At 45.3% G+C, this 26,819-nt stretch overlaps 1 protein-coding gene across 1 annotated transcript; it reads left to right on the top strand.

Annotated features, from left to right (window-relative positions):
- The first annotated feature begins 1,226 nt into the window (after positions 1-1,226).
- On the top strand, positions 1,227-23,540 carry LOC147125231 (ras-like protein family member 11A-like). The gene is made up of 4 exons (XM_085999616.1): positions 1,227-1,582; positions 4,575-4,631; positions 4,724-4,803; positions 20,487-23,540. The coding sequence occupies exons 1-4, from the start codon at positions 1,438-1,440 to the stop codon at positions 20,952-20,954; spliced, it is 750 nt and encodes a 249-aa protein (XP_085855742.1). The 5' UTR covers positions 1,227-1,437; the 3' UTR covers positions 20,955-23,540.
- Positions 23,541-26,819: the final 3,279 nt, after the last annotated feature.

Here is a 26,819-nt window from a genome sequence, read left to right as displayed (position 1 = left end):
GCCCATTTGTGAGGAAGGGTGTCCACCCCAAATTTTAACCTGTCTTTTCCCTTTGCAGATGCGAGTTAACTTGCTTTGCGTTCCCAGTCTGGATTTTACCTCACTGACCATAACTCACTTATCTCAATTAGATAATCTCCTAGCCTTCAGTACAAATCCATTGGCATTGGTAAAGCACATCAATGTGCACAGGCTGGGATTGTATTCCACTGATTCTTGTTTCAAAAAGGACATAATTTGTTGAATATGTTCATAGAATCATAGAGTGATACAGCACAGAAGGAGGCCATTCGGTCCAACATGCCTGTGCCGGCTCTTTAAAAGAGCTATCCAATTAGTCCCACTCCCCTGCCCTTTCCCCATAGTCCTGCAATTTTTTCACCCTTCAAACTGGACCAGCCACATAAATACTGTGGCAACAAGAGCAGGTCAGAGGCTAGGTATTCTGCAGCAAGTGTCTCACCTCCTGACTCCCCAAAGCCTTTCCACCATCTACAAGGCATATGTCAGGAGTGTGATGGAATACTCTCCACTTGCCTGGATGAGTGCAGCTCCGACAACATTCAAGAAGCTCGACTCCATCCAGGACAAAACAGCCTGCTTGATTGGCACCCCATCCACCACCATAAACATTCACTCCCTCCACCACTGGCGTATCGTGGCTGCAGTGTGTACCATCTACAAGATGCACTGCAGCAACTCACCAAGCCTTCTTCGGCAGCACTTCCCAAACCCGCGACCTCTTCCACCCAGAAGGACAAGGGCAGCAGGCGCGCGGAAACACCACCACCTCCAGGTTCCCCTCCAAGTCACACACCATCTTGACTTATCCGATCCTTCATCATCGCTGGGTCAACATCCTGGAACTCCCTCCCTAACAGCACTGTGGGAGTACCTTCACCACACGGACTGCAGCACTTCAAGAAGGTGGCTCCCCACCACCTTCTCAAGGGCAATTAGGGATGGGCAATAAATGCTGGCCTTGCCAGCGACGCCCACATCCCATATAGGAATAAAAAAAAGTATTTATCCAATTCCCTTTTGAAGGTTACTATTGTATCTACTTCCACCACCCATTCAGGCAGTGCATTCCTGATCACAACTCCTGTCCTAGGAGTCCAAATGACTACGTGATTGGCAGTTGTGGAGGTTGTTTCAATTTCTCATTGGCCGCTGCAGCCAGAATATTTGCTCTAAGTTTGGGGGGAGGGAGTTTCATACTTGATGGAAATTGGGAAAGTACCACTTCGATCGTGGCTCAGGGCATGGGAGGCGCCCGTCAAAGTAACCGGGAGCGATCTGAGTCTAGATACAATCAGAAGGGGTCAAATCTACACAAAGCCGTACAGCAGGGGGATCAGGGCAGTTCCCAAAGTTTCTTTTTGCCAGTTTTTTTTCCTCTCGCTCGTCTTTAGGGGATTGTGTGCAGTTTCATAAATGCGTCTCCTCCAGAACACCATGTCAAACAATTCAAGTAACTTCCTGCTGGTTCCCATCCCGGAGGGAGTCCCGGTGCTTGACTGCCTGCATAACAAAAACGTGAAGATCGTGGTGCTGGGAACAAGGAGCGTTGGAAAGACTGGTAAGAAAGAAAAGGGGGACATCGGGGAGATTGTGTTTTTTTTAAAAACGGGATAGTTCATTTCAAGCGCCACTCGGAAATTCATATTCGTACTCGCAAATATAGTCTTGGGAGTATAGACCAGACGACCCATTCCACTAGTTTGGCAGTGATGTGTTCACAGAACAAGCTACTGATCCTGAACCGGGAACAAGGGAGCATTTTTTGTTGTTGCAAACTTTCCTCAATCCCAGCATTGATTGTAAAGCTGCTAACCTCTTCTGTCCCGATACTAACAGTAAACCTGGCGTTAGCTTGAACCCCGAACCACAGTGGTAAAATTATCATCTCCCCAACCCTTGAACTGCCGATGTAGCGAACCCGAACAAATCAAGCGGCTATTTCCTCAAACCCTAACCGCTAACTAAACTGCCCATTTCCCCCAAACGTAGAGGGTTGTTTCACTATAAACACTCTCCCCAACAGCTGATCTGCTGTTTCTCCAAACCATAAAGTCAATCTATAGTTTACCTTAACCTCATTAAAACTTTGTTTGCACCTCCAAGTTCCCCTCCAAGTCACACACCATCCTGGCTTGGAAATATATCGCCGTTCCTTCATCGTGCTGGGTCAAAATCCTGGAACTCCCTCCCTAACAGCACCATGAGAGTACCTTCACCACACGGACTGCAGCGGTTCAAGAAGACAGCTCCCCACCACCTTCTCAAGGGCAATTAGGGATGGGCAATAAATGCTGGCCTTGCCAGCGACGCCCACATCCCATAAACGAATTTTAAAAACTTTGCGATGTCACTGAAGCAGCAGCTGTACTGATACCCACTTTGAGAACTGATACAAAAACCTGCATTTCAATTTTAAAATGGATTTTCTTAGCTTTAGCACAAATATGTTGTCACAGGAGGAGCTCTGTGTGATCGCCATTGACTTTGTGACAGTGAAATTGATGGGGACATAAACCTGAAGTTAGATGATTAGATAAGAACATACGGTGGGCTTTACATTTCTGTTCAAATTCAATCTTTTCACCAGAAAGAGCAAAACAGTAACTGGGCATTGTCACCATTTAATTTGCCAATAACATATTTTTGATAAATATGTACTGTGGCTCAATAGTAGGGTTGTGATGTTTAGCTTCTAACCTGGCCTGTTCATGTAAGGCCCCTTTTCAAAGCCCTCCCTGTGGGAATCCAGGTAATTGTTGCAGCTTGTAAATTCCAGAAGTAAATTGGAGGTCAGTAAATTGCGTGTATATTTCAGATAAGAAGAACCCAGGATGAAATGCCTGGCTTTATTTCTCATTTGTTGAGATTGTTTTGCATCTGTAGCAGAGTATGATGCCAGAAGTGTGATGGTTATAATGTGGCATATGCTTACTAGGAGCAAGGCATATTGATCTCGTGGCAAGGTGAGGCAGAGAAGATGGTATTTTAGCCATCAAAGAGTTTGCACCATGATCAGCATTAGACCCCATTCCTATTATCCCTATCCCCACATTGATAGCTCCTTCCTCTATATGTGCTAGAAGCAAGACATATTGATCTCACAAGTCACCCCACACATTGTACGGTCCTTGTAGTGTCAGCTGTAGCTCAGTTGGTAGCACACTTGCCTCTATGAGGCAGAAGGTTGTGGGTTCGAGTGCATAAAGCTACGTTGACACTCCAGTGCAGTGCTGAGGGACTGCTGCACTGTCAGAGGTGCCATCTTTCGGATGAAACGTTAAACTGAGGCCCCATCTGCTCTCTCAGGTGGATGTAAAAGATCCTATGGCACTATTTCGAAGAAGAGCTGGGAAGTTATTCCTGGTGTGCTGACCAATATTTATCCCTCAATCCACAAAACAAAAACAGATGACCTGGTCATTGCTGTTTGTGGGAGCTTGCTGTGTGCAAATTAGCTGCCACATTACAACAGTGACTACACGTCAAAAGTACTTCATTGTAAGGTGCTTTGAGATGTCCGGTGGTCGTGAATGGCGCTATATAAATGCAAGTCTTTCTTTCTTTTTCCCTGCTCCGTCTCTTCTCTTGTCACCTTTATCCGTTTTTTCTCTGCTTTCCATTCCTATTGTACTGACCTCTCTTACACCTACACCTACCCGTATCATCACCTTCACGCTCCTCACCTCACAGATTGTGCTGTGTCCTCTGCACACTTTCCCTGCCTGAACGTTGTAGCTTTAAAAAAAAATGAAAGCTTCTTTCCCAGCGCTGATTTGGATTACAGGCATTTAGGTTTTTTTTAAGAATTTAAAGAGTTAATACTGTATTGAGTCACTTACCTTGCACATCCCCTCAAAGCATACCATCTTTCTTAGTCCCCTATGTCATCCATGAGCAATGCAGAGTATGTTCTGGTGCATGCTCATTGTCTATGAGCCATACAGTCTTACACATTTTGTACACTGTTGCCTCCTCCCTCATGATCAAATGCACAATCTCCCTGTGTCGGATATTGTTGCACCATCTGAAAGTTTCAGATTGAATACACTAAAAGCCATTTCCCAACACTGAGCTAGAAAACATGCTTTTTGTTTGTTAAAGTACTTGCAGTTAATACTATATATTTGTATGGTATAACTACTTTACATTTTTGATAATTGTTAGTTGCGGTTTCTCAGCTTCATGATCCGAGGTTCAAGTTTCAGGCCACAGCTCTGGGAGTTATATTGGAGAGAGAACATGGAGAGAGTGGCACTGTGGTGCATAGTTCTACTTTAGGGAGTACTGAAGTGTAAGTCTAACAGGATAACGGAGAGGTAAATAAATGGTAAACCATGACATCCAAGCATACCATCCAAAATCGTGACACAGGAAATGTGGCATAAATAGGAAGACTCAAACCTTTTTATAGATAGATAGTATTAAGTAGCTATAAATAGACATAGGGACAAATCTGAGGTATAAACTTGTGAATGTTGAGCAGAAAAGCCTACTGTTTTCATAAACTCGATTGAAAAGTTGCCTTTCACATTTTTCTAAATTTCTTGCAGCTTTGATTGTACGGTTTCTCACAAAACGATTCATTGGGGATTATGAGCCAAACACAGGTATGTGTTACACCCAGTGCTTTCTAATTGTCCAATCAAAGCGATGGTCGCTGTTTTTTAGTACTTACTTGAACATATTCTTTGAATTTCAGGAGCTCTATACTCAAGACAGATTAGCATCGATGGAGATCAAATTTCACTGCAAGTGCAAGACACTTCCTATGCTAATCAGGTAAAATCCATATCTGTATTTTCCCCTTTGTTGTGAATTTTGCACTCATCAAGATGCAGGTTATTATTACTGGAAATGTTGCACCATTACAGTCAAGTATAGCAAGATTAGATGCAGAGTAAAACTCCCTCTACTTTGCCCCTACAATGTACCTCAGCCCCAACCTCAAAAGAGGACCCCCTACAACACAGGCATGATATTTTTTCCATTTCACATATCAGCCAATCTGTGGCCTTCTTTAATGAGAGCCCCATTTACTGATGAATTGAGGCAGTTTTGTGGCCCATACCCACTAGATTGAAATCATTCAAACAGTTTATATGGAGCCCTCACAGCGAACATGGGAAACCTTTTTCCATCAACTAGATTTGAACCATTATCAGAGGAGAAAATTCATATCAGGCTTTATATAAACAAAGGCACAAAGCATTGAGGTGCATTGAAATAATGATGAAAGAAAAGGCAGTGTGATATTCTTTCTGTGAGCTTTTGTGTGTTTCATTCAGAACTACTTGATTTGTAATAAATTTATTACGAATAGCTTGTTTAAAGATGGAGTGGGCTATTTTGGTGAAAGAGTGAAAACAGGCTCTAAATGGGTGCTGTGCTAATAAGACACGCCTGTTTGAAAGTCTGGGGGGGAAAATTCGTGCACGCCGTGAGAATTGCCGGTGTCACCGGCAACTCGAGTTAACGGCCGCTGAAAATGGCCACAGCGCTACCGTTGAAAAATTCGCGCTGGAGGTTGGCAATGTGGAGCGCAGCGCTAACTTACCATGCAACGCCCTCCTGGTGGCGTTAATGGAGGCCCCCGACCCGAAGTTCCCGTCCACAGTCGGGGTTGCTGCTTCTTACAGCCTGTGGGAGTGAGGCTGTGGAGTTTTGCAAGGCATTGTGGGCAATTAACGGGGCTATGAATTAAAGGGGCAATGCATTCAAAACTAATAAAAATTAAATTCAAGTGAAAAAAATGCATTTTTCAGCCCTTACTGCCTTTCAAACAAAACATAAACATTAAAAATAATTCCCAAATGGCAGTCTTCAGCTCTTAAAGCTGAATTGTCTTCCACACCTAAAAAAATGGCAAAAGTGCTTCAGCACTAATACAAATGGCTCAGCAAGCCTGGTAAGGGCACCCAGGGTCTGGCATGCCGCACTCCAGCTTTGTGCAGGGGTTCAACACTGCAAGAGAGGTCCTCTACCCACAGGGGCCAGGTGGCCCTCCAGAAATAATGATGTGGGAACAGATCACTGAGGCCGTCACTGCCAGCAGTGTCGCCCCCACAACTTGGCTCCAGTGCCCAAAGAAATTTCATGACCTCAGGCCACTGGTCAAGGTCAGTGAATGCATTTTCAAGAGCTGTCTCCTACCAATTGCACCACTAGCTTCACACACTGCTCCAGCACGGTGGGGCAGCATGGTGGCATAGTGGTTAGCACTGTTGCCTCACAGCGCCAGGGACCCGGGTTCAAATCCGGCCTCGGGTGACTGTGTGGAGTTTACACATTCTCCCCATGTTTGCGTGGGTTTTCTGTGGGAGCTCCGGTTTCCTCCCACAGTCCAAAGATGTGCAGGTTAGGTTGATTGGCCATGATAAAAATTGGCCCTTAGTGTTAGGGGGGGATTAAATACGTGCGGTTATGGGGTTACGGGGATAGGGTTTGGGTGGGATGGCTGTTGGTGTAGGGACCAGGTGCTAGGGTTTGGATGATCAGCCATGATCTCGTTGAATGGCGGAGCAGGCTCGAAGGGCCAAATGGCCTACTCCTGCTCCTAGTTTCTATGTTTCTAATCCATGACCTCCCCCACCCCAGCCATACAATCACTCATCTACCAACAGTCTGCACTAAGCACATTTCCGATTCCTAGCCTCACCTCACCCCCTTGGAGGAGACGGCGCAGGCCATTTTTGGCAGGGGTATGGCTGAGCCCTTGGCCAGCGGCGGGGCAGAAAGGATACAAGATGCTGGTATCCTCCTTCTGGCACGCACCTCTTGCTTTCCCGCCCTCCCCTCACCACAACTCCATACTTGCGCCTTCCTCATTTCACTCACCCAAGAAATGCAGCCTGCCCAGTCAGTGGGTGACCAAGAAGAGGGAGAGGAGAGTGAAGAAGAAAAAGAAGAAGATTGATTTGCCACTCCCAGCCACCAGCTCCTCAAGGTCGACCAGCAAGGCCATTTGCAGTGTCCCCCACTGAAAGTCAGCAGCCTTCCACCAGCCATACTGCAACCACTGGTGTAGCACTGTGTGACATCAGTAGAATAGGCAAAGGCGTACACAAGACAGTCACTAGGGTAATGCATAAGGGTGATGAGTTGATTTCTTGATGTCATATTGGATGGATAGCTGTATAAAGATGGATTGGAAAGTTTGCTTTGTGCTGGCTTTTAGTTCAGCATTGTGGCCAATAGGACACTGTGATCATCAGTAACAGAGCGAGGGTAAGGTGTGAGACTAATGTTGAAAGGAGAATTGGGGTTGTGGTCACTGGGACCGCAGGTGGATGATTCCATCCTGGATATCCCAGCCAGAAAGGGGCTGTCTAGGTTGCATCCTTCCTTCTGCTTCCTCCTCTTCGGCTTTCTCCTCTTCTGTTTCTTCCTCATCCCTCTGCGAGTGGATGCTGTAAATCTGAAATGACAGCATAAAATGCTGGAAATACTCAGCTGGGAATACTCAGCAGGTCAGGCAGCATTTCGACCTGAGACGCGAACTCTCTTTTTCTCTCCATGGATGTTGCCTGAACTGCTGATTATTTGCAGCATTTTCTGTCTTCTCAGAGGCCTTCCTTTACTATCCAAAGCCTTGCAAGTGTCCAGCAGCACTTCCTACACACTTAAAAACTCTTACCATCTATTGCAGCAACCCACTACTTCAATAAAAAATTTTAAAAGTCCAAAAGCTTAAATGCAAACTTACCTGAAAGATGTGTGTGCCCCTTTAAGAGGTGCTGACAGTGCCTCTGTCAGTCTGCTTGCATGCTAGGTTTACCTGGCGTGCTTAGGACCCAGCGCTGAACTCAGCACTAGGGTCGAAGTTTGCAGTGGTGGCGTTAAGTCGGCGTTGCACGCCGACTGATGTCACCACTCCATTTTTTTTCAGGGTGCTACTTTGGAACGGTAGCGCTTCCGGGAGGTCGAAAATGGCGGACGCCGCGGGACCCACCACCAGCTGGCGGAAGTGCGGCAGCCGCCGCTTTCTCCATTTAACGCTAACGGGCGCTAAGGTAAGGAATTTCTCCCCCTTTGTTTTAGCACACAATTTTGTCCTAATTGCTGATTACCATAATTTGAACTTGCCTGGACATGCTAATACAGACATCTGTAGGTTTAGCATTCAAGCACTGATTGGACGCAATTTTTGTGGAGCTGTATATGTGGGCTCCACGAACCCACTTCCACTGAAGGTGTGGATTGCGCTGACTGACACACAGCAGCAGGTTTCAGGATGGCTCAGGGACCGAGTGAAAGGGCGCACAGGTTCTCGGACGTGGCACTGGAGTTCCTGGTGGAGGAGGTCCAGAGGAGGAGGGATGTCTTGTACACTCACAGGGGAAGGAGTCCACCTCGACCTCCTGTCCCTTCTGTCCCACTCTCCTGCAGCAGATAGAGCTGCTCTGCCTGGCCTCATGTCCTCCTCCTATACCTCCTGCAGACCAAGGGGGACCCCTAGCAAGATGCCTAGGACCAAGCATCCCCTTTCTCCTGGTGACTCCTGTAAGGTGTCCTATAACGTAGAGTCACTCACTCTTTTTTATTGAAGTCCTCAGAGAATTTCTGGAATAAATGTTGATAGAGTGTTGGTGAAGTCTTGACAAAGTGTCCCAGCAGGTCTCCCGATGTGTTTCAAAAGTCCGCTTCAAACCTCCAGCAGCAAGTGGACAGTAAAGGTGATACACCTTTAAGTAGCACCCAAAATCCTCTGCAATGACTTGTTTACTCCCAATCAGCTGGTCGCTCAGGAGAGGGCGATAGGTCAAGCGCTATTCACCAAAATGGCTCCTTAAAGAGCACTAGCAGGCAATTTAAGTGATAATCAGCCCCTTAACGATTCTCCGGGTGGCCATTCCTAGCGCAAGCTTCAAATCCTTTACCAAGATCACGTCTTGCTCTAAACGCAGGCTAAACCAGCGTTTCAGCTCAAGACCCCATCTTGGCCACCTCGGAGGCTCTTTAGCGCCTGAAAGAGCAGTCAAAAATCACAGCCGGAGTCTCATCATTAATAATCCTTAAAGAAGATCAAATAAGTTCAAAGAATTGTGATTAATGTTAAAGGCCATTGTTTTGCTCAACTTGCTGAAGGATGTCATTATTTGGGGGCAAACTACTTTTCTTATTTCTGTTATCCATTATCAGCATTGAACATTCCAAAGCCAGAAATAGATGCCAAATTATGTCTCATTCGTTCTACCCGGGCAATGTGCTTTACTCCAACCCCCAGCAAGCACCCCGCTAATAGACCAGTTGCCATAGGAGAGCAGCTGGTGGATGTCTCCAGTATTTCTTGTGGAAAAGTGCCTGATATTCCTTCATGAATCCATCATGTGTGGGATTATTCAAGTAGTACCATCAATCTGTGTGCAGTGGTATCATAGAATAATAGAATGGTTACAGCACGGAAGAAGAGCACTTCAGCTAGTCCCACTCCTCCAGTTAAGGCCGAACCAGTGTTTTATACAGGTTCATCATAATTTCCACACTTCTATATCTCTATTTATGAAGCCCAGGATCCTGTAAACCTTTTTAACTGCTTTCTCAACCTGCCCTGCCACCTTCAACGATTTGTGCGCACATACCCCCAGGTCTCTCTGCACCCCCTTTAGGATTGTACCATTTAGTTTATATGTCCTCTCCTCATTCGTTCTACCAAAATGTATCACTTCCCCATAGCCCTGCAAATCTCTTTCCTTCAGATACTTATCCAACTCCCTTTTGAAAGCCGTGATTGAATCTGCCTCCACCACCTTTTCAGGAAGTGCATTCCAGATCTTAACCAATCGCTGCGTAAAAAAGTTTTTCTTACGTCGCCTTTGGTTCTTTTGCCAATCACCTTAAATCTGTGTCCTCTGGTTCTCGACCCTTCTGCCAATAGGAACAGTTTCTCTCTATCTACTCTGTCCAGACCACTCATGATTTTGAACACCTCTATCAAATCTCCTCTCAATCTTCTCTGCTCCAAGGAGAACAACCCCAGCTTCTCCCATCTATCAACGTAACTGAAGTTCCTCATTCCTGGAATCATTCGCGTAAATCTTTTCTGCACCCTCTCAAAGGCCTTCACATCCTTCCTAAAGTGCGGTGCCCAGAATTGGACACAATACTCCAGTTAAGGCCGAACCAGTGTTTTATACAGGTTCATCATAATTTCCACACTTCTATATCTCTATTCATGAAGCCCAGGATCCTGTAAACCTTTTTAACTGCTTTCTCAACCTGCCCTGCCACCTTCAACGATTTGTGCGCACATACCCCCAGGTCTCTCTGTTCATGCACCCCCTTTAGGATTGTACCATTTAGTTTATATGTCCTCTCATTCTTTCTACTAAAATGTATCACTTCACACTTTTCTGCATTAAATTTCATCTGACACCCATTTCACCAACCTGTCTGTGTCCTCCTGAAGTCTATCACTCTCCTCCTCACTGTTGTCTGCAAATTTTGAAATTGCACTCTGTACACCATGTCCAAGTCACTAATATATATCAAGAAAAGCAGTGGTCCTAGAACCGACCCCTGGGGAACACCACTGTATACCTTCCTCCAGTCGGAAAAACAGCCATTCACCACTACTCTCTGTTTCCTGTCACTTAGCCAATTCCGTATCCATGCTGCCACTCTCCCTTTTATTCCATGGGCTTCAACTTTGCTGGCAAGCCTATTATGTGGCACATTGTCGAACGCCTTTTGGAAATCCATGTACACCACATCAACCGTATTACCCTCATCAATGCTCTCTGTTACCTCATCAAAGAACTCATTCAAGTACTGGATTGCTGCACCAACCATTTGGGGGGCTGGGTGAAAGAGTTAGATATGTAGCAGATTAGGTGGATGTTACAGTGCATCCTTTCAATGCAGTTCCCCAATGATGTGATCAACACTCACTCTTTAAGCATAAATACATTTAAGTTCAATTGGTTTCTGTCACAAGAACCCAGAGATTAAATTACAGTTTGAAGATCACGATCCACACCTTTGGTTTGTGCCTTTTCTCTTTTTTTTCTCTCCCACATGGCAGCTGTCTCTCATTCTGCAAACGTATTTCACACTTCATCTCGAGCCATCTTTTGTTTCTTAATCGGTCCTATTACCATCTCGTCTCACCTTGAATATTTCTTAATGTCTCTTTACTTCCCACAAACCTTCCCTTTTGTTCTTTCATCCCCTCCCCCATTTCCCAACCCCCCCAACTTACTTTTTCATCTGTTTCATTTCCTGCTTTTTTTTCTCAGTTCTGACGAAGGGTTTCGACCTGAAACGTTAACTCTGTTTCTCTCTCCACGGATGTTGCCTGGCCTGCTGAGTTTTTCCAGCTTTTTCTGTTGTTATTTCACTCTGTGAATTCTGTTGCTTTTTCCTTGCAACATAAACCATTTCAGTCTTGTGTGTTTTTTGTTTTTATTAGTCAGGTTTGTGCAAGCAACGATGATGTTATAGATGCTGACTGTGAGCGTGCTCCCTGTCTATCATGTGTGATGATTGCCCATGTATACTGATGACTCATGATGATTTTACTGCAGGTTTTATTGAGTCTGTTTACCAGGAATTCCTGCATCCAGTGCTTTGAGGATCTGATAAATTGTTGAGTGAATGTAAATTGCTAATGAGAATCAACAAAAATGAGTCAAAACATGAGAGCAAAAATGCTGTAGAATAAACATAAATGCTTTGCTGCAAATTCCATTCACATTTCAATTAATATTCTGTTTTGAAAGAAAAGTGATAGATAGGGTTGAATTTGATCCTGTGGGAGTAAAAATATAGAAAAAGAAGAACTGGAGAGCAATGCCTTAGGAGGCTGAGGCTAAACAAAGAGGTTGCGACCTAGCTATGCCATTTCCTCAATGGAGATCTGCAGCATGATCAAACATCCGTACGGCATTGCCTGTGATCCTGAAAGACACCATAAGGAGAATTACTCTCCGTGATTCCACCAGGAAATTGGCAATTTCTAATATGTCTCTGAATATACCCTTGTCCCCATGAAAACCATGGCCGTAATTTTCCTAAAAAAACAGGAGGGTTTAGAGCGTGGGGGCAGTTAAATTGTTCAAAATGGGATTCCCGACCTGATCCCGCCTCCAACCCGCCCACTTAATGGAGGCGGGATGGGCGGTGGGCGACTGACCCACTCCCAGGGGGCAGAATGTCAATTTAAATATTATAATGAGGTTGGAAGCCTCTTTTTTAACCTCCATTTTGAATTTAACTCCATGTGGACGGGTTTCACACCATTCGTGAAACCCGGCAGTTAAAGCGAGGTGGGCCTGCTGCATCCAGGAGGTAAGTGACTTTATACCTACCTCCTAGATGAAGGGTCTCTGTCTAACCTGCGATCGGAGACCCCCTCATGAGGCCTCTGATCACCTTCCCAGGCCTGCAATCCCCATCATGAGGCCTCCCCCCGCCCCCCCCCCCCACTCCACTGATGATGCTGAGGCCGACCCTGATCCTCTCTCCTCCCCCGCCGATCTATGGTCCTCCAGCCGACCCCCCACACAACCCCATGCCGATCCCTGGCCATGCCTTCCCCCCATTCCCAAACCCCCCCATCCCCAATCCCCAACCAACTCCCCCCGTGATCCCAAACTGACACCACCCCACCGCCCAACCTTCCCCCAGGACCGAACCCTCCCTCCCTCCCTGCAGCTGCAGGCCTACCCGCCCACAGCCAGCCAGCATCTTCATCAGATGGGAAACCGAGGCCTCACACGCAAATCAGGTCCTGCCGTTAAAGTCGGCAGAGCTTGCGGGAAGCCTGGCTTCCAACCAGCCTACCTCCAGAAAATTCTGGCCCATTAGTCTCTCTCACCCTGATTGAGCACCCTGGCACAGCCCTCATCTCTGCTCCCTTAAGTCCAGTGGATGCAGACTTGAATGGTTATAAGGACAACTGGTTTAGCCATTCATCACCAGATCTGGCTGGACCACATAAAGCACTATCGGGTCCTGCTCTCCTCTGCCAAAACTGCTCACTATTCCAGGATCATTCTGGAATGCAAAGTTAACACCCGGCTTCATTTTTCACTACAAACTGTCTTCTTAAACCCCTCTCCTCATCCTCCTCCACTCTCCAACCTCCCCTCCAACAACAAGTGCGAGGAGCTCATGGACTTCTTTGTCACCAAGATTGAGACCATCCATTCAACTGCCTCTGCCACTTCCCTCCCTTCCCTTAGCCCACCAGGCCAAACTTCCTCTAAGGTTCCCACCTGCCCTAGCATCTTCCTCTACTTTCTCTCCTATCTCCCTTCATGCCCTCTTCAAGCTCATCTTGTCCATGTGACCCACCTCCTGCTCCCTTAACCCTATTCCCACCAAACTGCTGACCACCCAACTTCCCTTCCTGGCTCCCATGTTAGCTGATATTGTTAGCGGTTCTCTCTCCTCAGGTATTGTCCCCCTCCCCTTCAAATCTGCCGTTGTCCCCCTCCCCTTCAAATCTGCCGTCATCACCCCTCTCCTTAATAAAACCAACCTTGACCCCACCACCCTTGCAAACTACTGTCCCATCTTCAACCTCCCTTTCCTCTCCAAAGTCCTTGAATGTGCTGTCACCTCCCAAATCCGAGCCCATCTTTCCTGGAACTCCATGTTTGAATCCCTTCAATCAGGTTTCCACCCCTGCCACAGTACTGAAACGGCCCTCATCAAAGTCACAAATGACATCCTATGTGACTGTGAACATGGTAAACTATCCCTCCTCGTCCTTCTCAACCTGCCTGCAGCCTTTGACATGGGTGACCACACCATCCTCCGACAACGCCTCTCCACCGTCATCCAGCTGGGTGGGACTGCACTCACCTGGTTCCATTCTTATCAGTCCGGTCATAGCCAGTGAATCACCTGCTTCTCTTCCCACTCCTGCAGCATTACCTCTGGAGATCCCAAGGATCTATCCTTGGTCCCTACCTATTTTTCATCTACATACTGCCCCTCGGCAACATCATCTGAAAACACAACATCAGGTTCCACATGTATGCTGATGACACCCAACTCTACCTCACCATGACCTCTCTCAACCCCTCCACTGTCTCTAAATTGTTAGACTGTTTGTCTGACATCTAGTATTGGATGAGCAGAAATTTCCTCCAACTAAATATTGGGAAGACTGAAGCCGTTGTCTTCGGTCCCCGCCACAAACTCCGTTCCCTCGCCACCGAATCCACCCTCTGCCTGCCAATTGTCTGAGACTGGACCAGACTGTTCACAACCTTGGTGTCATATTTCACCCCGAGATGAGCTTCTGACCACAAATCCACGCTATCACCAAGACCGCCTACTTCCACTTCCGTAACATTGCATGACTCCGCCCCTGCCTCAACTCATCTGTTGCTGAAACCCTCAACCATGCCTTTGTTACCTCTGACCTTTCGCTGACCTACATTGGCTCCCGGACCGGCAACAACTCGATTTTAAAATTCTCGTCCTTGTTTTCGAATCCCTCCATGGACTCACCCCTCCCTATCTCTGTAACCTTCTCTCGCCCTACAACCCTCCAAGATCCCTGTGCTCCTCCAATTCTGCCTTCAGCTGCCTAGGCCCTAAACTCTGTAAATCTCTCCCTAAACCTCTCTGTTTCTATACCTCTCTCTCCACCTTTAAGCCGCTCCTTAAAACCTACCTCTTTGACCAAGCTTTAGGTCATCTGTCCTAATATCACCTTATGTGGCTCAGTGTCAAATACTGTTTGTTAATGCTCCTGTGAAGCGCCTTGGGCCATTTTACTACATTAAATGCGCTATATAAAAGCAAGTTGTTGTAGGACAGTCAATGGCTTGTTTTTTTTGCCCGCAGACATCAGGCCCTAATATGAGATTATAAGAATGTCTGTATTTAGCATTTCATAGACTTGTAATAATGGGAACACTAGAAGCCTACGATTAATATTAATTACTTCTATCACATGAGTGGGTTTTCTAATACTTGTTAAGCAATACAAATAGTGACCATATGCATCTGAGGAATTAATCAAACCACTTTTGACCTAATGATGGACTATTTACAGATAAAGTCATAAGCAAAGGAGTATCTGACATGAATCTTGTCATTCATGTGGAAATGACTTATGAAATGATACTGGGCGGCCTGCTGATGGCGCTGTCCAGGGAGAGTATAAATACTCGGGCATGGGCCCAGCTTGCTCAGGACCTTCTTTAACAGGAACTAGTGAAGGACACAACTAGATCTCCATGTTGAAAAACAGTTGATTAAAGCTTTGTTTAATACTCAGACCAAGTGCCTAGTAGTTTTCTTACGTCAGTATCATTCTTGGAATATTGAAATCCCCTCCAGACAGGCAAGTGTAGATTAAATTACACACGGGCCTTGACATCAAAGCAAAGCAATACTTAACAGGTACAGAAGCAGCTATGGCTTCCATTTTTAAAATCCCAGCACCTCAGCCCCAGCTACAGAATTCATCTAAAGATATACAATATAAAAACTCTTATGACTTGAAACTGGACAGATCCTGTTTCTTCACAGCACCATTATGTGCTCATTATAGTGCACGCCATGTTGTGGACAAGTTCGCAGTAAAACTGTGAGTTCATGACATGCTTAATTACAGTGGAAAAGCTTAAGCAATGCTTCAGCAGTCATTTCTGGCCTCGTCTGTCAAAGCTCACGCATGAAGAATGGCCACCTGGGTTAGTTACTAAAGGGCTGCCGGCTCCTGCGGATCATATGCCGGATCCGACGAGTTAGCATTTTCAAGAAAGAAAGGGGAAAAGAACTGTCCAAAAAAGCTGGCATCATCTCTCACTTTGTTATAGCAGTTCATTTTCACTTTTGTTTTAGTTTTAATTTTTAGTTACACGTTCCATTCATATTTTCTACTTTCAACCAATTTTTATTCAGTAAGGTACCTTTCCTTATAGTGTGGGGGGGCGGTGATGCGCACAAGGGTACACTCAAGCAGAGCTATTTAGGCACTCGAGTGCAACTGGAGCTGCAGTCTATCAATTTATTTAGAATTGCATTTAATTCTATTAAAATTAATAGCTGTAAATATAAGCAAGAGTCCATGAAACCAATCTGTTTGCCTGTATGTCTGCCTGATTGCGATCTCAGCATCAAGTCTGTCTTACTGATTGTAGCTTTTGTTACTATTTTTTTTTGCAATCCCTGATTTGAATTCCAATATGGTCCATTCGGCATTTGATTCTTCTAAATTGGATAAAATGAGTACCATAATATAGCCTGTAGGGAGAAAGCAGAAGACTGTGGATGGTGCTTAACATACTGTTGTCCAATAACTCTGGCTTTTCAGCAAATGAAAGCAGTGGTACTTCACTCAAAGAGAGATTCATTTCCCTCAGACTTTGATGTGTATTTTCTCGCTCTAAACATCCGTCATCTTCATGAAAAGGCCTAGAAATTCATTTGGGCTAGTTTTCGGCTAAATGGTGCAGGGATTGTTCGAAGATGGAGGCCCGATGATTACGAGAAATTCAACCCCATGTCCTTATCAACATAATCGCGCCGAGCTGCTGGCTCCTGTCGCACCTCCACAGGCAGCTCGCCCGACTGAAGAAGTAAATTTCAGACCAGCTGCCTCGCCAGCAGCAGCCCTCGGGTAAGTCCTGGGGTGGGGGATGGGAATAGTAGAACAGCGAGAAGGGGGCCGATTGCGCTGGCAGCAGCTTCACATGAATTGTAAAAACAAAATGTAAACTTACCTTTTTCAGGGGAAGCCACTTGCTGAGCTGCATCCACGCCTGGAAAAGCCCAGGGCAGCCCAATTTCCCATAAACAGGCATTAAGCCTTTCATTAGATACCTGACATTTGCTTTAGCCAGTCGCCTCAGACATTTGAAAAATGCCCCGCCCCAATTTCAGGTTGAATGTTTATCAGGCGTCCTTGGGCGCAGTATATTGGTCCCCGAAATTGTTGCGCCCGTTTTATGCCCGTGACAGGGTCCAATTTCTACCCCAAAGAGTTTGGTAAACTTTAGTTTTGCTTGGGGAGTGAGAAGAACGATGCTTCCTTTTCACCACTGAGAGTGACATGATATTGGCCCAGATTTGCAGTTAGTGGCGAAGGAATGGCGCTTGCCGTTCACTTCACTGACAATTGTCCACAGAGCTTTTGTGGGCTTTTGAGTGGAGACTTGGGGCTGGATTTTCATTCAGAAGTGGGGAAGGAGGCGGGACTACAACTTTCGGGTTTTAGTCCCGCCTCCATCAACGTCCGGCCAATCCACGCGATTTTCCCTTGATTGACCTTGTTGAGCCCGCTGGGCGGGCTCAGCAGGCCAATTAAGGGCCACCCGGCAACAGGTGATGTCACAGACTGAAATGTCATCTGTCAAGACGTGTTGACAGATGAAATATCAGTGTTTCACAGCTGTTTGAAGCTGTCAAACACTGACAGTCTGACTTCTAGCCTGAGTCCTTCTACGCAGACTCAGTTAGAACTCTCGCCGGCACTGAAAGCTGCAGGCTGTCACTTTTGACAGCTCGCGGCCATTCTGCTTTCAGTGCCGGCTGAATGATGGACTCCAAAACCTACAGGAAGAAAGGCTGTAAAGGTAAGTACAGGTCATTTAAACTTCTTTACACACTTTAGACACACCAAACACACTTATCTTTGCACTCATGCACCCATTACTCACCTGAACACTGACATCTCGACCCCTCCAAGTCCTGCAACCTGACGGCCCACCTGCTCTAACCTGGTGTGGTTTGGAGCCATCGGGAATCCCACATGACACCCTTCAAAATAGGGATTAGGCTAAAAACTGCCTGTTAACTACTTGTTAACAGGCAGTTAATTGGCACTAATCCCTTCCCGCCTTGGGTCGGCAGGTCCCAGTGCGGGGCGGGTACCCGCCTCCTTTGAAATTTACGTGGAGGCGGGTTTTGGGCGGGATGGTGTCGGGACCCCTGAATTCGGGATTTTAGCCCCCCGCACGCCTAAAAGCCCGCCTCATGGCACACTGAAAATCTAGGCCTTGCTGTCATCCGGCGTCTGATCCAGCACGGCGCCCTCTGCAGGGCATCTGTGGTGTGTGTGAGCAGGGCAGAAAATAGCGAGACTCTTCCACCAGTCAGATTGAAGAATCCTCACTGAGCCATGCAGAGTTGTTGTTGTTGTTTCATGTGACGGGAAAAGCCTATAATGGGATGTCTGCTTTGGCTCTCCATTCGATGGCCTCCTGAGATGCTGAGTGGAGAAATGAGGTGCTTCCCGCGACAGATCTTAGTGGGCAGGTTGATGTGATGTGTTCCGTGGTCTGGGACTCATGCCCACAGTCACACTTCGGGTCATCCCTCATCTTCCACTTGTGGAGCAGGTGGCCACATCGTCCATGCCCTGTGCAGATTGGGTTGAGCGCTGTCCACTGTCTTCAAGGGAAGCCGAAGCCAGGGACCTCTGCAGTTGGGTCAGTGATGAGGCGTTGGTTCTTTATGTTGCATGCGTCCCACAATTCCGTCCATCTGGATAGTGGGTCGATACCAGCTGCATGAATATTGGCTGCTGTTTCCCAGAATGGCCGGTGCGATTTTAAGTGCTTTCGTGGTGGGTTGTTCAAGTCTTCGCGAATGGGAAGATCGCTGTTGCTCATGATTTTTTCTATCTCACGGAGCGCGGTGGCATCACGGCGAATGGCAGGCAGGGCAATGTGGGACAGCACTGGGGGGCACTCAGGTGGAGTGGACTTGAGCATCCCTGACACCATCCTCACGGCGCTGTTTAGCTGCACGTCCACGATCTTTGTGTGGTGGCTGCAAGATCATGAGGCAGAGCAGTATTTTGCAGCAGAGTAGACTAGGGCCACTGTTGCGGTACGAAGTGTTCTGGCTGTGCTCCCCCATGACGTTCCAGTGAGTTTGCGGTCCAGGTTCACCGTGCTTTTTACTTTTACTTGTCCTACAGAGTCTAAACTAGGAAGTAAACATAGAAACATAGAAACATAGAAGATAGGAGCAGGAGTAGGCCATTCGGCCCTTCGGGCCTGCTCCGCCATTCAACGAGATCATGGCTGATCATCCAAACCCTAGCACCCGGTCCCTACACCGACAACCATCCCACCCAAGCCCTATCCCCGTAACCCTGTAACCCCACGTATTTAATCCCCCCTAACACTAAGGGTCAATTTTTTATCATGGCCAATCAACCTAACCCGCACATCTTTGGACTGTGGGAGGAAACCGGAGCACCCGGAGGAAACCCACGCAAACACGGGGAGAATGTGCAAACTCCACACAGACAGTCACCCGAGGCCGGATTTGAACCCAGGTCCCTGGCGCTGTGAGGCAACAGTGCTAACCACTATGCCACCGTGCTGCCGTACAAGCCAGGAAATATAAATGATATTTAAATCATATACAGAAAGCAAAATCAAGATAGGGAACAAAAGATAGGTTTAAGAGAGAGATAAAAGAGACAGGCAGAAAAGGTAAAACAAATTTTAAAAAAAATCTCCAACACTAATTAAATTCTGAAGTAATGAGACTCCACACTTGTAAAATAAAATTTTCAGTGCCAGAGAGATTGTTTGGCAGTAATTATGACTTATCACCATTGTTCCCTTTAAGCTATGCAGCCATGTGGCCGCACAGCGCTCCAGTGATCCTGCGCAGCGGCTTTTCAATGCAAAAATCACACATGGGCAGTATTTTGAATGGCCCGCACAACCCCTTAAAGGGGCCGCACGGCGCCAAAAGAAATTAGAGGGAACATTGCTTATCAAGCCGTTAAAAACTCGCTTATGCCTGAATGCACCAGCCCTAACTTTTTCTGCTGTATTTAGTGGGTAACTAGTGGGTAAGTAGCACAATTTCATGCCCTTACATGGATTTCAATGCCAAGTCTATCGGCGAGGTACTGTTATAGTGCAGCCTGTGGAGGAGCAGGGTAACTTGGACCGGAACTTCCGGATATCTGTGTTTAACTGCGCATGTGCGTACTCTGGAAGTTGCTGTCTGATTTACTCCATAATAATGGTGAGTACTATTAGCCACACCGTTATTGTTAATGCAAAATCCAGGCCAATATATTTTAACAACATCTGGAGGGAGGGGGTGGCATTCTCCTCTTGGGGGCAGAGTTCCATTGGCAAGATACTGGAGAGCTGGTGCTTATGGAATCATATCAGTGTGAGTCTGTGCTTTCAGAAAAAGAGAGTTGATTAAAAAAATTATAAAATAACCATACAAAGAAAATATCATATCTCATGGTTACAAGTTTTAGTTTTCTAATATTAATTGTTAGAGATTTACAGTAATGGTATAGGATAGAAAACCTGCCAATACGAGAGGTACAAAAGAATTCAGTACCCAAAGGGTTACATTTGGAGAAAGAAAACAATTTGGAAGCTTTTACTGAAAGCAGAAATGAGTTCAAAGACATGCTGTGCAGAGTTGATTTGACACAAGAATTGCAATATGAATTTAATTAAGCGAGAACAAGAGGGCTGCCTTTAAATGATATCCTTGTGTTCCTGTGACAGGGAGATGGAGACGATCCTCGCAGCCAAGATGTTATAACCCGTTCACTTCACTGGGCAGATGGTTTTGTTTTCGTCTTTTCACTTACGGACCCAGAAAGCTGGAAAGCTATCCGTCCACTCCATCAGCAAATCAGGAAAATCTATCCCAACACCAGGCTTCCATTTGTGCTAATAGGAAACAAGGCTGATTTACCCCATGCACGGCAAGTGGAAACCAATGAAGGGATCCAGTTGGCAAATGAGATAGGGGGGACTTATTTTGAAGTTTCTGCCAGGGAAAATTATAATGAGGTCTATGACGCTTTCCAGCAAGTCTGCCAAGAAGCCAGTAAAGTGATTGGAAGCAGCAATGGAGAGAAGAGAAGATGTCTGCTTTTAGCCAGGCCCAAATCACCGAACATGCAAGATCTTGGAAGACGATTAAAACAGGCTCTTTCATCTAAAGTAAAATCCACTGCTTCTGTTTAAGATCAGTTTTTTGGGCAGGTTTCAAGCTTCAAGTCCAACATTTCTTGCTTATTTTAGCGATGAATGAGAATTGAGTTCAGAGGACCGTAATGTAGTGAATACTCGGAGATGTTTTAAGGACGAGCACATGTAAATAGAAAATAATTTGGGATTTTCAGTTTCTATCCCCACCTTACTCTTAATTACATAATGTTAGCTGTAATTATTGTTAAGTGAGTACTTTTTCTCCCCCAGATTATGAGTAATAGTGTTTACATGTGTTGTGATGTTTACGGTACAAACTGCACACAGTCATTTGCAGTAGGAGCATGTTTTGTGTCACTAATCGACCAAATTACATCAAGTTAAAATCACTCACAGCCTGAAACAACTTAAAATTGCGGAATGTTTTTTACATTATTGTTAAAAGTGGGGGGAGGGGGGCGGCGTGCTCCCCTGATTGCTTAGATGATTAACACACTGCCAAGTGTGAAATTGAACCATTCAGATCAGAAACGTTTCTGGTCCTACTGCTCTTTCAAAGAGCTAGCACAGGCACACCGGGCCGAATGGCCTCCTTCCGTGCTGTAAGTTTCTATGATTCTATTTGTGCCGATTTAGCTGATTGCAGCTGGAGTGGCCGTACAGCTTCTACAATTGGACTCAGTGCTCCTGTGCTCGGAAAAGGAAAATTTAGCTAGGTTCCCCCCTCCTGATCACTATCCAGTGACTCCTGCTGAAAAGTATGCATGTGTGTATGTCTGATCGCGACAGGACTGTGCTTGGCTGTGATGCCCTGGTGACTGAACACCTTGCTGTCACTCACTGCCCAGCCTCACTCATGAATAACATCCACTTGGAAGCAGAGAAAATTGCCCAACAGAAACTGTTTATTCATATTTCATTGCGAGCAGCTGATAAGTACAATGTTATCAAGAAAAGATTATTTATGGAAAAAAAGGAATGACTATTTGTAAAAACTAAAATTTAAACTCTTTTAACGCCAAGTTATAGCAGATCTGAACCCAACTAATAAAATAGAATGGTGCAATATTTTTTTAAAAATTAGAGACAAAAAAAATTGGACTGGATAACCCAGTGTGTATGAATATTGTTTTAATTTAAATAATTGCCTTCACCTAGGACCCAGGATTAAATGTGCTCCAGGATTAGGAGATGGAAAATGTCTCCTAGTGATGCCTGTTCACCACGGTATTGTATGTGCAAAATTATTATAGTAGACAGGCCGTTATTGAATCATAAAGTTTAACGTTACATATTTGTTTTACATGCAAAAGAATGTTGGCTATCTTATCCAGAAGCTTTGCTATTTTATTTGAATTTGCCCTGAAAGAATACTGAGTCAATCATTTATTTGGTTTGTTTACATCAAGATTAAATGTCGCATGGCATATTTAGCATATTGATAAGAAAAACGAGACTTAAGCCACTATAGCTTGTTCTAGTTCCTCTCTTACATGATGCTTATTAATTCATCACCTCAAATTATTCCCACCGTTACCATCACCAGGGACAGACCTGTAACCACCGGTACTAATAGGATATGGTAGCTCAGTGGTTATGGTATTTGATTAACAGCTGAAAACCCACCATGGCAAGTTGTAGGTCTTCATCAGAGAAGTTGCAGGTCCTCCTAGCTGCCTTAGTTTTCTGCCCAGTCGGCACAGATGGCACTAGGGCAATGGGACAGAGAAGCTGCGATTTCCCTCTTGCGACCCTACTGTGACTCTGATCAGCCTGTCAGAAGCATACCCTGCTGCATTTAAACGAAGCATGGGGGCGTGTTCAAGTACTGCCCGAGATTTCCGCCCCTGAAACTCACCACCATTGTAAAGGTGGAGATGCTGAATCTGTATGGTGGCCCACAGGTAGGAAGAGATTGAGAAGGTGAAAGATCACACAGGACTATGATTCTGCAATGCTGTTTGGGCTGGATGTCACTTCCATTACTTTGCAGCTGCATTTTATGAGCATTTAAAGATACTTTGTGAAACTCGTTGAGAATTATAGGGACCTCTGCATAGGGAAATAATGGATTTCCCTCTGGGGATTCCATTGTTCTTGTGCTTTGAGGAGGAAGATGATGAGGACATGGAGGAGGAAAGGACGAAAACCAGGAAAGTGCAGCAGGATGCAGGCAGGCAACACCCGACATGCAGGTATCTGTGCCACAGGGTCTACAGACCACAGAGGACCTATCTGAATAGGCAGTATCTGAGAAGGCTGCACAAGTGTGGCCCTGGGGGAACCTGCTTACACCAAATAATTACCTTCCAAACTATGAATTCCAAATTTAGGTTTAAATCCTGTAAAACATGGTAATGCAACATTATCATACTGCAGTTCTGATGTGACGCTTGCAGCCACTTTCCTTGTTTGACTTAGGGAGCACTTTATCTCTCGTACCAACAGGCCTAGGGCAATATCTTTGGTCACCTATGTCATGTACAGATAGCTGAACAAAGTTCTGTGGGGGAGAAGGTGCTGAGAATGTAGTCAATGGTGTACATTAGTTACTTTTAGCACTATACTTAAGACAGTTGCAAGTGTTTATTATTAAAGTGTTTTATTTGTTCCTTCATCTTACCGATGCAAATCTAAAGCTTTGTGATTGCAAACGTTCATTTTTATTTCATGCACTGAAAATATCACAGCCAGTCTCACCCAATTTTTCACCGAATTCTGGAAAAAAAATCAGTGAGCTTAATTATTGCAGACCATCAAAAGAACTTGAGTTAGAATTTATACCAATTCCATAGCTTACTGTTGTGCTCTGTAGTGCTGAGACTAGCAAAATACAGCCACAGCAACAAATTTAATTCCCCCAGTTCATGGTGGTTCAGAAGTTTCATGCTGTACTCCTCTGGAGAGGACGGGAGCAGCGGTTTCCTACACTGTTCTGCCATCCAATATACAAAAAAAAAGTCCAACGCAGGCAAATCCTTAGTCAGCTCCATGTAATTTTTAGGCTTCATTTCCACATCTTCTCCTGAAGGCACTTACACATGCTCAGTGACGTAAGAAAACTACTAATCACTTGGTCTGAGTATATAACAAGGCTTTAATCAACTGTTTCACAACCATGAGCTCTAGTTACATCTCTAGTTCCTGGTTACAAAAACGTCCTGAGCAAGCTGGGCCCACGCCCGAGTATTTATACTGTCCTTGGACGGCGCCACCAGCTGGCCGCCCAGTGTTATCTCATGAGTCATTTCTACATGAATGGTAAGATTCATGACACTCAGTATGAAACTATGTGCGCTAGCAGTCCTCTGGGTCAGTGGCCATTATTAATGTGTGAACCTAAAGGGTAAGTCTGAAGCATCACTGATCCAGCCCTCACATAACATCCTCACACAAGCCTTTTCGAGTAGGATTCACTGCATAGCAGTTAAGAGTGAAAACTCTGGCTGATTTTTCCTCTCCTTAGTTGAGAAAGACGAATTGCAGTGCTGCAGTACTATCCTGGCTGATGTGTGCTAACTCAGCACACACCAGGGATCCTAGTCTGTACCACTCGATACTTCATGATGCAGCGTTTTTATCTACCACCTAATCTCTAAACAAATTAAATCAGAAACAGGAAAGCTTTGAAATGAGAAAATGATCCTAATCTGCACAAATCTTTAAAAAATAATCAATGTTTATGAGTAAAAATCTCAGTAACATTGATATTTTTTACATTGATCACAATGTCATCAGAGCCTCTAAAGTGAGTTATACTCTTAAAACATCCCCCTCCCCACCACAGACATTCCTTGTTCTCTGTTTCACAAGGTCACAAGATAGATATGGATTTGGAACACCGCCTGGCTCGCTTAGTTGTTAGTTTCTGATAGATCAAGAATGCTCAGCCATAATGCATGGCACAGGCAGATCCCAGAGTGAAACAGAAGCATCAGCTAGTTGCTGGAGCAAGTCAGGCAGTAAGGAATGCCTTTGTGAAGGTCGGGAAAGGGAATATTGTCTCTGTGAAGGATGGAGAGAATGCCTTGGTGATGGGGGAAGAGTGATTATGAGGTAGCTTTTGGAGAATTGATGATCTAGTTAGTGTCTTTAATAACATCCGCTCCATGGACACGCTCTATGGGGGGGTAGTAGTGAATCTCCGGTCATGGTGCCTCAAGTGATGCGTCTGCTCCCTCTGCTCCTCCTCCAGTTCATCCATAATAACAGGAGAAGAACAGGGGAATGCCTCAGTGCAAGCACAAAAATATGTGGGGACCCCTGAAAGTAATTGCCTTCAGACACTAACATGACTTGGCTGGCAAGAGTAATCTGCCAAAAATGAGAGATTTAGGAAAAAAGTACTCAGAACAATTTCCAGACTGCTGGGGTGAGGCTCCACAGCTGTAATGGTCCTTTTGTTGGCCTCCCAGGCTGAGAGTTATGTGTTGGCCATAAATCATGTCATTAACAGGCCACCCACGCCATTATTTTCAGTCTTAGTGGCTGTAGGCCAAATAATGGCGTAAATCCAGTAAATTGGCAATCATCATTGACTACAATGGAGGGCTGAGCGGCGAGAACAGACTTTTAATGTCTTTGAGGCTAATGGCGGAGTGTCGCAAATGTGGCCGCAAACAATGGCGCAACGCAACTCATCGCGTAACTTACTCCTTTACTTCCTGGAACTTTTCAGTATTAACAATGGCACACGCTATTAATAATTACTATGGCGCAGCAAATTCAGGCCCAATAAAAGGATTTGATTTTTTAAAAATACAGTATCTAAGGAAAAATTAACCGTAGAGTGGTTTTTGAGGCAGTAATTTAAACTGTGGTTTAGTTTGACAGTTCCAACCTCCTCACACTTCTCTCTTGCAGACCATGAACTTTTGGGAATTCTCCCAGGGATCTATTGGCAATGCCCTATTGGTCTGCTTGGCATCTTTCCCAGTTTCCACGCAGGACGGATTCTCGCACCATTGAAACTCCCTCTTACAACGGATGTTTGCATCTGAGAAAAACCCAATGCAGATTTTCAATTCTCCTGTGTAAATCCTGCCAAAAATAAAATATTCTGTTGCAAAATCTATACAGAAACTGAGTTTAATACTGGTTTTAATAGCAGTGTAGAGATAGTCTAAGCTCACTTCCATTGCAAGAGTGGAATAACTATCAGTGCCAGTGAACATGAAAAGAAAAAGTACAACTGCCGGGAATCCAAAAAAATAGAAAAAGATGGAAATTCACAGCAGGTCGGTTGGTATCTGTAAAGAGACGGGTGGGTTAATTTTAGATGGGAACCTTCATTTTAACCACACATTTAGGGTGCCACTTCTTGTGTTGATGTGAAATGGTTTTGAATGTGCAGTGATGCAAACATGGCAGTATAATTTAAATGCCGGGTCCTGATCCGACTTGAGCATACTTAATCTGGAGGTGACATCTCCTCCAGTAGTCAGTCCCAGACCATCAGTTCGCATCAGGTGTAGGACAATATTAGACTAGTGCAAAGCTGCATGTTAGAAGTGTGCAGGCTTCCCTAACATTAACAATTAAGCACCCAGGTAGCAAAACTGAGTCCATGTGTTGGAAGCATATGTGAAGAGTGCTCCTTGACCCCAGCATCCTTGCAAATTACCGCCCCATCTCCAACCTCCCTTTCCTCTACAAAGTCCTTGAACGTGTTGTCGCCTCCCAAATCCGTATCCATCTTTCCCGGAACTCCATGTTTGAATCGCTCCAATTAGCTTTCCGCCCTTGCCACAGTACTGAAACAGCTCTTATCAAAGTCGCAAATGACATCCTATGTGACTGTAACAAAGATAAGCTATCCCTCCTTGTCCTTCTTGACCTGCCTGCAGCCTTTGACACTGTTGACCACTCCATCCTCCTCCAACGCCTCTCCAACGTCATCCA

The sequence above is a fragment of the Somniosus microcephalus genome, chromosome 1 (assembly GCF_052327205.1).
Source record: "Somniosus microcephalus isolate GS21.2 chromosome 1, FLI_Smic_1.0, whole genome shotgun sequence".
In the NCBI taxonomy this organism is placed as follows: Eukaryota; Metazoa; Chordata; class Chondrichthyes; order Squaliformes; family Somniosidae; genus Somniosus; species Somniosus microcephalus.
Note: the sequence above shows the minus strand (reverse complement) of the source record. Positions and strands in the feature narration are given on the sequence as shown.

Excerpts from the sequence above, each read along its gene's own strand:
- LOC147125231 (XM_085999616.1), top strand. The coding sequence starts at position 1,438 with ATGCGTCTCCTCCAGAACACCATGTCAAACAATTCAAGTAACTTCCTG. Across the intron at positions 1,583-4,574 it reads AAGGAGCGTTGGAAAGACTG|CTTTGATTGTACGGTTTCTC; the intron begins GTAAGAAAGAAA and ends AATTTCTTGCAG. Across the intron at positions 4,804-20,486 it reads ACACTTCCTATGCTAATCAG|GGAGATGGAGACGATCCTCG; the intron begins GTAAAATCCATA and ends TTCCTGTGACAG.